This window comes from Cryptomeria japonica, chromosome 7, assembly GCF_030272615.1.
Source record: "Cryptomeria japonica chromosome 7, Sugi_1.0, whole genome shotgun sequence".
Classification (NCBI taxonomy): domain Eukaryota; kingdom Viridiplantae; phylum Streptophyta; class Pinopsida; order Cupressales; family Cupressaceae; genus Cryptomeria; species Cryptomeria japonica.
The window spans coordinates 292,611,206-292,625,169 of record NC_081411.1 but is presented as its reverse complement, the minus strand read 5'-3'; the positions used below and the strand labels follow the sequence as shown (position 1 = coordinate 292,625,169).

Genomic DNA, 13,964 nt, shown 5'->3' with positions numbered 1-13,964 from the left:
GCGTCCGCATGAGATTAGTCTCACGATAGGTCTCCCATTTTTACCCCAACTTGATAGTAAGACAGACCAATATAAAATAAATTTGACGCTAAGCTAAGTCACAAAGATACCCTTGATGGAACCAAAAAAAAAAACTATAATAAATCTTCACCCTACTCAACCTTGCATTAAGGAGGTTTTAGAAGAGAAATTATATAATTTCTCTTGGTTTTAGAAGAGAAAGAATGCTGTGTCCTCGAACAATGTTGACTTTTCTTAACATATATTTAGTTCTTGGTCGATGAAAAGCAAGCCTGCTCAGACAATCAATGCGTTGAGAATAACGAAGACGATTCTTGAGATCACCGTAATAGGAAATTCCAACAATGCTATATACCTCTTCCAGCACGGATATATTCTTCGTCTCTCAGCCATGATTTGAGCAGCATTTTCCCAATGCTGTGTAGGCAAAACAACTCTGATAGACTGCCCAGACAATCATTGCGTTGAGAATAACGAAGACGATTCTTGAGATCACCGTAATAGGAAATTCCAACAATGCTATATACCTCTTCCAGCACGGATATATTCTTCGTCTCTCAGCCATGATTTGAGCAGCATTTTCCCAATGCTGTGCAGGCAAAACAACTTTGATAGACTGTTTGGTCGTAAACGTTGTTAAAATTTCAGCTCCAGCCTGAAGCCCGACCCGCCTTATCCTAAATTCTATTATTTCCGAAGCCCAACCCCAAAAGTGATGGAAAGCCTAAGCCTTAGCCTAACTTCTGTTATTATTACTATGATTTCTTTTAGTTTTATAATTTTTATTTTTAACTTTGTGCTTGCATACAAATTCTATGGGAGCACTAGAAAAAGCTCTAGAGAAGACAGCGATGAGAATCTGGACAGACGGTTTCAGAAAAGTGTACACTCTGTGCGCAAGTTTCCATATCGGGAACTCGTAGCCGCAACTGAAAACTTCAGTGAAGTGATTGGACAGGGCGGCTCAGGGAGCGTCTACAGAGGTACTCTGTCTGGCACGAATGAAGTTGTGGCTGTGAAAAGGATAAAAGCAAATTCCGATGAAGGCAAGAAAGAGTACGAGGCAGAAGTGATTATAAACGGTAACATTTTACACCGTAATCTCGTGAAGTTTCTGGGATGGTGCCACCATAAGGACAAATTGTTTCTCGTCTACGAATTTCTCCCCAAAAGAAGTCTTGACAAATATATTTTTGGTAAGCCGGAGTATCATCTAGATTGGGATAACAGATACAGAATAACTAGTGAAATAGCTTCTGTTCTCTATTACCTTCACGCGCATAGCCCAAAGAGTGTTGTGCATAGAGACATCAAGGCGAGCAACGTTATGCTGGATTCAGATTTCACAGCCAAGCTAGGGGATTTTGGTCTAGCGAGAGCGTTGAAAGATGAATTCAAAGAGTATACCACATGCCCAGCTGGTACAATTGGGTATCTGGCCCCCGAGACCCTAACAACCGGAAAGGCCAGTCGAGAATCGGACATGTACAGCTTTGGAGCACTCGCTCTTGCAATTAGCTGTGGAAGGCCACCGGCAGATGATCGCTTGGATAAATATAGTTGCAGTTTGGTAAAGTGGGTTTGGCACTGCAAGATAGAGGGGAGAATAATAGATGCGGCCGATGAAAAGTTCGATGGAAATTTTAATGTTGAGCAAATGGAGCGGCTCATGTCGGTGGGCTTGTTGTGTTGTCATCCCGAACCAAAAGAAAGACCGCCGATCGAACAAGTGATGGCCATGTTGAAAACAACTGCTGAATTGTCTCCTATTCCTCATGCTCTATATGGTGAGCCTATTCAACTTGAAGTAGGCTTACCGTCGGTAGAGACGTCTGACGCCATTTAACTGTCATCTTCTTCAAAAGATTTTTTTATAGCCTAGGATGCTCGGCAGTCTGTATATTGGTCTAAGTGTGGTTTATAGCAGTAGGGATTATCCAATATTTTTGTCGGAAGTATTTAATTGTACTTAAAAAAAAAGATATATTTGACTTGATACAATTAGGCTGTAGTTATTCTGGCTTTAAAAACGTCTCAACTGTATTGCTGTGCATCGAAAATAACCTTCGTGTTATATATATAACTGTATTGCTGGTTGTCATTATTAGTACTTGCTGTTAGACTAGTACTATTGCAATCCGTTGCACCCAATTTTCATTAACTAGTTATTATTGAATTGTTTTTCCACCAATTATATCTGTGAAATTTTTCTTTCCATAGTTTTTTAAAAAAATTTCAATAATTAAGATGCATGATTTTTAAGTTTTCAAATTACAAAAATTGTTTTTCTTCTATCTAATTGACTCAAATAATTTGCATCTTATTACTAAATTTTTAGGATCCACTTTCTACATGAGTTATTTTAGGCAAATTTTAGGTGATTAATATAATATTTAGTAATAATATTATTACAATTTTATATAATCCATATGCATAGAAGTATCCCACCAATAAGATTACAATAAAATAATAATAATTATTATGAAACTATTATTATTTTCTTTAACTAATTCTTGAACGGTTCAACTGTGTTCACATTTTTAAATCAAATGTTCAAGATTATTTTCTTATTATCTCTTCAACATTTTCTATTTTGAACAAAAAATGATTATAGTTAAATACTAGTAAATGATGAAATCTTGTGTCAAATATGTTTTATTCTATTAGCTCTATTTGCCAAATTTAAATCATAATTAACAATTTTTACAATTCCATGCACTTAACTTTTATTGCACCTCCAATATGTAAATATTGGTTCCATGCACAAACATAAATGTTCTATTACCCTAATTCAATCTTATTGATTCTCTCTTTGTATAGTTTTATTTAGGTTAAGGTTATCCTCATACAATTCAATAATATAAAATTTTGTGATAAAATAATATTATTAGTATATTAATAAAAATAAGATAATAATAATAATTTAATATTTGCAATAATAATATTTTAGTTATTATAGTATTAAAATTATTTATTTTAGTTGGGTAGGGTTATCTTGTACTCTAACAATTATAAATGGAATATAATTGAATAATATTACAATGTATCTTACCTTTTTTAATACAACATCATTGCTTAAAATCAAAATTAAAATAAAATCACAATACATATAATTTTAACCTAGAATGTATATAATTCAAAGTTATAATTACATTGACAATTTGTATTTTTATTTTATCTATACTTATCTTATTACATTTATTACTTCTATTACAATATTAAACAACATAACAATAATACATATCTAAAATTTAGTACAATAAGTATACTTATAATATACAATAAGTATAATTATAATATATTAATAACATAATAATTAAAAAATAATAATATAAGAATACTAATATTTATCTTTATTTTGTATTAAATTTCTATAAACATTGTTTCATCATATCAAATATTCCCAATAATAATGTCTGGGATAAAATATGCTTGAACAAGAGGAATTTATTACAATAGTGAAATGATAAAAAAACATGAAAAGCCTTACTCAATATATTATTATTAAACTACTCATGTTAAATTTATTTAACAATAAACTCATGGTTTAGACTCACCTAAATAGTTTCATTTAGTTAATTAGTTGGTTCATTTTATTTCAATTATTAATTCAAATGAATATAATCAACAAATTAAATTAATTTATTGTTCAAGTTGTCCAAGGAACTTTTCTCTTCAAGTAATCATGTTTAGAAATCGAAATTTAATTTCCTATTATTTATTTCTTATGCAAGTTCCATTTAATATTACCATGCAAGTTAATTTATTATTATGCAAGTTACTCATTGCTATTATCATGCAAGCTACACCTTTTACATATTTAATATCTCACTAGTTGTGTAAAAGATTTTACATGTCAATAAACTAGATGATAGTTATCTCCTTTGAATTTTGATCACTTAGGAGTATTAGGTTGATACTTTCAAGTAATTCTCTTTCTTGATATATAGAATTAATTTCATGGGTTAATTTTCAATCATTTAATTCTTGCAATAATGGTCTCGACTTCAACTACATTAGACTAATGTTATTTTAATCTTTTCAAGAGTATAATAGTTGAATTTCTTGATAGAAAACTAAGAAAGAGGAGTTGGAAACAAAAACCTTTGCAGCATTCGATATCTACGATGCCTTTGGGTCACGCTTACTAGTAATATCATCGTGTTGAACTATTGCACTTAATGCCTAATAAAGCTGAAACATCGACATCTGTGGCATCATCCCTATAAATCGTCAAGAAGTAATAAGGGTCATATGGAAGTTAAAATCCAAGGGGTGGGTGATCCCCTTGGATCGATAATCTAAAAAGGTAATTTTTAATGAATTTTATATCTGCTTAGTTTAACCTTAGAAAACCCCAATAGGGATTGGTTTCGTATGATATCGGATTTTATTTATCTTAAAGCTTTTAAGAAGATGATAATTGGGTCAAGTGTGACGCTTATGATAGAAATAGGATCTAGTTGTTCTAGGCCACAAGCAATAGGCCACTTTGATCCTTTTCTTAGATCAACCATCATGGGTAGCAGTTGCAGAGAAACTGTTTAGGACATTGACCCTAGAAAGAGTTACCATTAAACCCTAGTTAGAAAATAAAAATTCATACTTTATGCCTTGATCCTATGTCAAAATGGGTATGTACGCAGTCTAGCGATGAAGTTGTCTCTAGTACTCAGGCATTCAAGAATGGGGTCTAGGAATTTGGTTAAGGCGAGTAGATGGTTTGTGAAGTTCCTTGGCCTCTCAATCAAAGGGTATATAATTACTAATTGAAAGATTTTTAAAAAATATTCAACGCATACTTGAAAGGAAACCCTTATGGATTCATTTGACTTCTTGAGGCTTTAGGCCAAATTTTGAGGCAAAATCCAAGCTTGTACTTATGTTATTTCATTTACTCCTAAGGACGATGACCTTGGTACATTCCTAGTAGATGAGTGTAGTTCATAGAGAGTGACTCAAGACTTGGATGGTCTCGATGAGTCTAAGTCTCTAGCCAAAGAACTTCCTATCCCAAATTGGATAGATGCCTACCACATTTAGGTAGATGTCGATCCCGAATTGGATTATATGAAACATCTGTCCTGTATGGACAGATGCCTAACCTATATGGTTAGATTCTCATCCTGGATGGATGAATGCCTAATTGTTATAATATGCTTCGAGATTTAGCTATTGTCATGCCCAAAAATTAGGGCAAAAATGGAATGATTTTTTTTTTTTTTAAACAACTAGTTAAATAACAAAGTTCGCTATCATGACATGCGTTAACATGTTGGCCTTAACAAAAATTGACTAACCCTAATACTAACTAAGTATCGAAACCTAATTAAAATTCATTTACGGAAAACTAAATGTTTTTAATTTATTTTCTCATCAAATATAGTCGTTAGTTTAATTTATTAAACTCATTTAAATGGTTTGACGAAGATAAGAATTCATCTCCCATAAAGCCATAATGTCTAAATTTCATTTTAAATCATTAATTAAACTAATGGATTAAAGTGTCAAATTAATTTTCTAAAAGACGTTATTCGATGAGGAAAATTATCTTTCCAAAAATCAATTTAGCTTTCAAGGAATTAATTTCTTTCCCTTTTTTTTTTATATTTAATCAAGGCTTCTCAAATAGTTATTTTAATAAAATAATCAATTGGGATTTAAATTCCCACGTCTATCTAAATTGAAAACCCTAACTAATTTTAAATATAATATTCCTCTACTAATAATTAGTTATCATATAAAACCTAATTTAAAATTACACTATAAAAATTACTTCTATGACTTTTAAAAAAAAAAAAAAACTTAACTCATTTATCTTCCTCTCTACCCTAGCTCTAACCGAGCTAGGGTTTCTTTTTTTTTTAAAGTTTTTTTTTTTTTTTGTGCTTAACCCCATTTCCACGCAGGGTGGCCATGGCGGCGAACGGATTGAACGAGTGCAGGAGGCGGCGGGAGGCGGAAGTTCAGCGCAGTCGAGATCTCCACTGTGCAGGGCACAGTGGGCTCAGCCGCCGCCACTGTGTATTACACAGTGCGCACGGCCGCTGGCCACTGTGCAATGCACAGTGAGCTCGGCCCGCCGGCCACTGTGTAATACAAAGTGCGCTCGGTCGTCGGTCACTGTGCCATGCATAGTGCGCTCGGCCCGCCGGCCACTATGCATTGCATAGTGCGCTCGGCCCCGGCCGAAAACCCTCCGCTTTACATTTTTAAAAAAAAAAATTTTATTAAAAAAATATAATATATATTATATATATAAATATATATATATATATATATATATTTACATATATATATATATATACATATATATATATATACATATATATATACATATATATATGTATATATACATATATATATATATATATTTACATATATATATATATATATATACATATATATATATATTTACATATATATATATATATATTTGTTATTACGATTATTAAAGAAAATACTGATAGAAGTTTTTTTATTTTTTTTAATTTTCTAATACAGAGATAAATAATGCATAAATTCTAACATTCTGATTCTTTTTTTTTTAAAAACTATTTAATATCCAAGGCATAATTTTTGATTTTTTCTTTGCTAAAACCTGAAGTAAATAAATGTAAAAGAACACAACAAAATATATGGATATAGATTTATTTCCTACATTAAAATAACCATAGATATCAATGAATTTAATAGCAACTTATCATTCTAAAGTTTAATAAACTCAAGTTAAGGAATTAGAAGAGATGAATGCTCTGATTTTATTCCTAAACTTAATTGTGAAATTTCATTCTTGCTACTATTATTTTCTAGGATTCAAAAAAAAAAAAGCCTTAGATCTTACAATAGAAAAATAAACTGCAATATTCACCTTTAAAACAACATGCATACATTCATTAAAATATTAACAATAAATACTACCCATATTTTTCTGCAAGTAGAATGAAGGTTAAATTAATTAAAAAGCTGATTTTCTTTTATATTTAAAAAAAAAACTTTTGCATGCAAATCAAAGCAACTCTATTCTTTTCAAAGTAGAAAATAGAAGCATATCTGACTTTTTACAACTCTATCAATATTCTGCAAAATTACAAGATGTTTCTTTATTTAACTACAATACTAAATCTCATGTCTTATTTCAAAATTACAACTTGCCTCTCATTCAACGAATGAGGGTATATTTCTCTTATCAAATTTAAACAATAACTGCTAATGGATTTAAGTTTCTTCAACAATAATCTTCTGCATCTTTTCTCTTGTCCTAATTTCTTTCTCTTGACTTTCCTGCATAATAAATCACAAATCTGACCACGGAGTGCTCACCTCCCAGCCTAGGCTAACTGGTAGCCACCCCCAAGCTCGGAGAACCAAGTCCTAGATGGGTAACAAACATGCAAACACATAGAAGGCAAAAATACATACAGATTTCCAGGCACACTCCCAACTTGGCTTCACAGCACCACACTCTGGTGATGACCTTTTTAAGGGTGGTAGTGGACCAATACCCTGAGGAGAACTGCAAGTATGGAAAACAAGTAGCCACCTCATGGCACAATAAATATATCGAAAATCTCAACCCCTTATTCCTTATGCCCCACAAAGGCATTCTAGCCTTATATCCCTCCTTATGACCCCCATTGCACAAACAGGCCATGCAGCAAGGGTCACACAAAGATCCCTTGTGATAGCTCTCAAACGAGAGTCTCTCACTCGAGGGTTGACACTGCTACCACCCACAAGATCCTCCTCTCTCCCAAGAGTAAGAGGTCTTGAGAAAACTCCCAAAACACAACAAGGCATAATGCAAAATTCCAAATGAAATTCTAAAACAAGACATTCAAAAAACACAGATTTCTTTCAACAATCATACTCTCAAACACATACAAGAAAAATAGACATTTTTAAGAATAATAAAACCAACCTTAATCTACCCAATGGTAGTATAATATTTGAGGAAGAGCTACCCAATCCACGGATCTTCTTCTTCTACCCTTAGTCAAATTTTCTATTCCAAACTATTCTTTTCTTTTCAAAAATTCTCTTGTCTCCAAAAATGGAGAGTGGGTGATTACCCTCCAAATTTTCCAAACCTTTCTTAAGAAGCTCATTCTCTGAGTTCGAATAGGAAAAAATCTCAATTAGATTTAAACTTCTAATTTTCAATTTTCGCACAACTCAAAAAAAACCAATTTTTAAAGCATCAAAAAGATCATTAAAAAGTAGAAACTTGCCTAAAATTACCCCTAGCCCCTAGGTATACCTTATGGGCTTTAGGAAACCCTATTAAACTACCCCTAGGTGTTCATTTAACCCATTTTAAACCCCTCTGAAGTTTATTTTCGGGTCAAACATATGTTGACCACTCCAAAGATTATATTCCCAAAGTATTTATGACAACACATTATATTATTTAAGAAAAACTATAGTTAAACACTTTCCCCCAAGAGACAAAAATAAAACATTTAAATTTAAATCCACACATGTGTCAAGTGACACAAATAAAACACTTTTACAAATTAAAACATGAAATCGTCTCTTGTGGGTTTTACACATTAAATTTAACTAACACTTAACACTCATGCAGCATATACTGTTACGAATAAAACACAACACAAACGGGGTGTTGTCTCTCCAAATAGACAACCCCTGGCTTACGAACATACATAAGTCTAGGTTTGGTTCTCCGTAATTTTCCATGGTCACATGGTAAATTTCCTGCGCATCTCAATTTACACATTAGTACTTTCAAATATCCACATATAATATAATTCAAAGGAATAACAATACACATCATCACTTGCATACAATTTTCATTTGCACAGAATAAATACATCTTTTATCAAGCAATTTCACCTAAGCAATTCTATCCGAATTCACATAAACTTAACCATACATCATAGTTCTATTATCATAGTAAAGTCTTCCAAATTTAATAATGACATCTATCATTGCAATATCATCCTATCTAACAATCATGTAGTGTTCTATCTCATAAAGAATATAAGTAAATCATCAAAACATAGCAATGTTATCCAAATCCTGAAATCATATAAGTTCTAAGTCTCAAAATGCATCAAAATAAAGTATCCATAATAGTCTAAATATAAAATCCACTGAATGTCAGACTGAGTCGAGGTGAGGCCTCACAGCTATGTAGGATTTTTTTGCATCAACGTTTCGAATCACACTCCGTGATTCATCATCGGGATGAGACTTTGGTCCTACAACTTTCATCCTGATGACGAATCATAGAGTGTGATTGTAAACGTTGATGGAAAAAAATCCTACACATCTAAATACATAAGCATATTATAACAATTCAACATGGACTATGGAAATCTTATCTCACTGGATGAATGCCTATTCTATTTGGATAGATGCCTAGAGTATGCGATTGAATCAAACACAATTAAGAAAAACAAAATAGTTGAAATTTTTTGGGTTAAGTACAATGGGTTATTACAAATTATGTATATATGTGTATATGCATGTGTGTATATATACATATAAAAATGCATTCCCACATGTTTATTATCATCATGCTAGGCCATCTCACACAAATGTAACTAATGTTAATTGGATAAATAAATTTAATTATTTAATATATTTGATCACTCTTATAACATTAATTAAATATATTCTACCTATTTGATTATGTAATGTAACCATCTCAAATACATTGTCATTTAGTTAATTGAAAACATGTAATATTTTCTTATATTTTCTACATCTTAATTGAATTAACCATATTTATTTAACTAGTTGAATCATTTCTCTAACATTCATATATAAATTAAATATATAATCTAGTATTTATGTAAATTTTTTTTAATTCTCTCTTATTATTTGTTTAATAACTTTACTAAATAATAATATACACATTCATGGAATAGTTGGATTGAAATATTCAAATTCAACTTTCAACAAGCCTCCAAAAGTAATTTTTTCAATCCCTAAATTTCTTCATGTTTTGATCAAATCTCTTGATGTTGAATCTCTCCCATGTCTTTAATATAATTATACATTATAATTACACAATGTTTCTTGTCATCTTCTCATTCTTTCTTATATGTATAGATAAACCCTAATTGTACATGTGACAAGATTTAATGTCATTCATTCATCAAACCTATACAAAATACTTTTCTTTTTCTTTTACAGTGCCTAGTAAAATTTTTAATGTGGGCTGTGAAACTAGAAAAACACACCTTCCCACCCCATGTGAAATTCTTTGGACCTGAAGCTATGAATTATTGAGGTCACAAATGGGGGACCTCGACCCCATTTATCAAATCCCATGATAGTGAGGTGATGCCAGAGCATCCTTGGTCGATGAGAAATCTATATATATATATATATATATATATTGCTTTTCAGTTGTTTTGTGTTGTTGTTTATGTGCTACTTCCAAAATTATCTGGTAGTTGTTCATTTTCTATTGTGGATCAGATTCATGGCTTCCAAGCATGTTCTTTTTCCTTATTCCAAATTTTCAATTCATTTGGTTCTTTTTCCAGCAAGTTATTGCTTCCGAATTGGCTGGTTCTTGATTCCTAGAGCATTTTTGGAGCTTAACTGCTAGTTGGAGATTTCTTCTTGTGTAGAGTGATTTATTGGCTTGTTGATCTGTATGGCTCATCAATGATCCTTGGCCCTTGGTAGACCTTCCTTTATGGTCTGCAGTTCTCTTTTTTCTTTCATGGAGGAGATCTTTACGTCTTTTGGGTCGACCTATATTACACATTTCATTGTCCTATCTTGGAGAATGTAATATTTTTATGGCTGACTTGGATGTGTTCCAGATGCTATATATATTGTTATAGTAGATTATTTAGGAGATAGAGAAGTAGTATGAGGATATGATTCATGATTTACAATTAGAAAATCATTTTGGAGGTCCAGATTGACCATTTAATGGAATGTAAGTTGTAATAAGGCGTATATTTGTAATAAGGCCTATGATTCATGATTTGCATGTTGTTGCCTTGATTTTAATAAATCTATGATACTTCGAATGTCTGATTTTGCATTTTCGCAATGTGTTGTTATTGCTTCCATTGTGATACTCTTTCTGCATGATCCAAATTGTTCTCTTTGAGGAACTACCAGATCATGGCTGCAAAAGATGGTATCAGAGCTAGTTGAAATCCTTTAGGTATTCCTTTGGGGGAATAGATCACCAATTTGAGGTAGACTGTTAGTGTGTTCAATAGATCACCGATGGAGAATAAATTGAAACCTTGTAGTGAGATTGTTGAGTTGAGGCTGTTGCACCAGAGAAAAGGGAGGAGATGTCGCCGAGGAGGATGAACCCTAGGAAGGTGGAGCAGATGATGGATGATTTCAAGAATGAGGTGAGGAATGAGATTTGAAATTTGTTGATTGGTTTGCGAAGGAATCCAAAATCAGAGGATGAATATGAAGAGGTAGGAGAAGAGCTTGTGGCTGAAGAAGCTGAAGGACCGGCAGATGAAGGAGAAGAAATATTTCTTAGAGTGGTAGCACAAGTAAGAAAAGTTCATAAAGTTGAGTTTTCTAAATTTTTGTGTTTACTAAATTTCAAGGACCTGATAGACTAGATTGGAGAGTTGGAGGAATAATTTGAGTTTGAAGATGTTAAGGACCCACAGAGAGTCTAGTTTGCATAAACTAAGTTGAAGGGACATGTTACTTTATGGTCGAAAGAGTTTCAAAGAGATGGAGTGGAGAACAATGAGATGAAAATCACTTGGAGGAGGTAGATTATTGCAAGATTGAAGGCTAAATTCATTTTCAGAGACTATGAGTTGCAGTTGTTCAAAAAGTTGCAGAATCTGAAGCAGAAGGACATGAGTATGAAGGAGTATACTAAAGAATTATACAAGGTGATGATCAGAATTGGTCATCAATAGATGGATAGTGAGAAGGTGGCTAGATACATAAATGGACTTCAATTGAACATCCATGATGAGATGAGTATGCTGAATATTTCTACAGTGGAGGAGGCTTATCGATATGCATTGAAGGAAGAAAATAAAGTGAAGAGAAGACAATAGAATAACCCTAAGGGAATGAAGAGACATGCAATAGATAGAGGGAAGATGAGTGATAGTATGGAGAAGAAGAATGCTAAAAACTCAAGATCTAAATGGAGTAAAGAAATGGAGTAGAAGACATAAAGGAAAGTACGTAACACTAAGGATTTCCTAGTTACATGTTTCAAGTGTGCGGAAACCAAAAATAGAGCTTATGAGTGTCCTCAGGGTAACAAAGGAAAACAAAGAAATTTCTTAGCATGTGAAGATTCATAAACTAGAGTTGCAAGTGAGATCATGATAGCACTAGAGAAAGGAGAATCCCTGATATTCATAAGAGTCTTGATGGAGCAGAGCAATGAGGATACCAGACCTACTCAGAGAAAGAATCTTTTCTGGATTGTTTACAAATTAGGAGGTAAGTGTTGTAAGGTTATTGTAGATAGTGAAAGTACTAAAAATTTGGTATCAGTGGAGATGGTAGAAAATTTTGTTTTGAAGAGGCTTGAGGACCCTTGTCCTTACAAGGCGATTTGGTTGCAGATGATCATGTGGTAGAGGTGAGAGAATAGTGTTTGGTGGATTTTAATATGGACCTTACAAGGATGAAGTCTTGTGTGATGTTGTGCCTTTGAGTGCTTGACATGTTTTTTTAGGTAGATATTGGTAGTACGATAGAGGATCTATCTATGATTGTAGAAAGAACCTGATCACTACTAATAAGGATGGGAAAATTTTTACTTTGAATTCTTTGAAGAAGAAAGAGAAGGAAGTGAAGAAGTTGAGTCTTGTGAAGAGTTGCAGAGCTGAGAAGGAAGTTGCAGACATTATACCAGACGATGGTTTGAACTTGAAGAAGGGTCTTGTAGATGAGTCTATTAGGAAGGTCGTGTCGGATGATAGTAAGGTTAGAGTTATGGTAGCAGAAAAGATGAATTCTAGTGGAAGAACTAGATCATATTTGTGGAAGAAAGGGAGTGGTGGTAAGAGACAAAGTACTAGTGTGAAGCATGGGGAAAGAGGAGACATGGAAGAGGAGCTAGAGAATTTAATTGAGTTACTAAAAGGGGTAAGGAGGAATAATTTTGCAAATAAAGAGGACATTTGCATCAGAAATGAGCATGGGATCTATATCCCGAATACTTTTGATGTTTATGAGTTCCTCTCATGGAACATATTTTTCTACCTTGGGTGTTTGATGCAGGATCATATATATATATATATTGCTTTTCAATTGTTTTATGTTGCAGTTTCTATGCTACTTCCGAAAATGTCTAGTAGTTGTTCATATTTTTTTATGGATTAGATTCATGGCTTCCAGATGTGATGTTGGTGCTTATTCCATATTTTCAGTTCATTTGGATCCTTTTTCGGCAAGTTATCGCTTCTGGATTGGCTGGTTCTTTATTCTTGAAGAAATTTTTGAACTGAAAAGCTAGTTGGAGATTTCTTCATGTGTTGAGTGGTTTCTTGTCTTGTGGATCTATTTATCACCTTGATTGATGTTCATTGTCCCTTTATTGACCTTCCTTGGTGGTGTACACTTCTCTTGGTTCTTTTGCAAAGGAGATCTTCACATCTTTTGGGCTGACCTATTTTACGTGTTTCATTTTCCTATCTTGGAGAATGTAATCTTTTTGTGGCTGACCCAGATGTGTTTTGGATGTTATATATATTTTAATAGTAGATCATTTAGGAGATAGATAAATAGTGTGAGGATATGATTCATGATTTGTAATTAGAAAATCATTTTAGAGGTCCGAATGGATCATTTTATGGAATGTAAGCTGTAATAAGGCATGTAAGCATGTATGTTTTCCCACATGTTGCTGGCTTGATTTTAATAAATCTATGATACTTCGAATGTCTGATTTTTTATTTTCTCAATCTGTTATTGTTTCTTCCATTGTGATACTCTTGATCTTGAGG

At 32.8% G+C, this 13,964-nt stretch overlaps 1 protein-coding gene across 1 annotated transcript; it reads left to right on the top strand.

The window, feature by feature from the left end:
* The first annotated feature begins 778 nt into the window (after positions 1 to 778).
* LOC131037079 (L-type lectin-domain containing receptor kinase IX.1-like) lies at positions 779 to 1,867 on the top strand. Its single transcript, XM_057969116.2, has one exon. It carries the CDS (start codon positions 779 to 781, stop codon positions 1,865 to 1,867), a length of 1,089 nt encoding a protein of 362 aa, XP_057825099.2.
* The last annotated feature ends 12,097 nt before the right edge of the window (positions 1,868 to 13,964 follow it).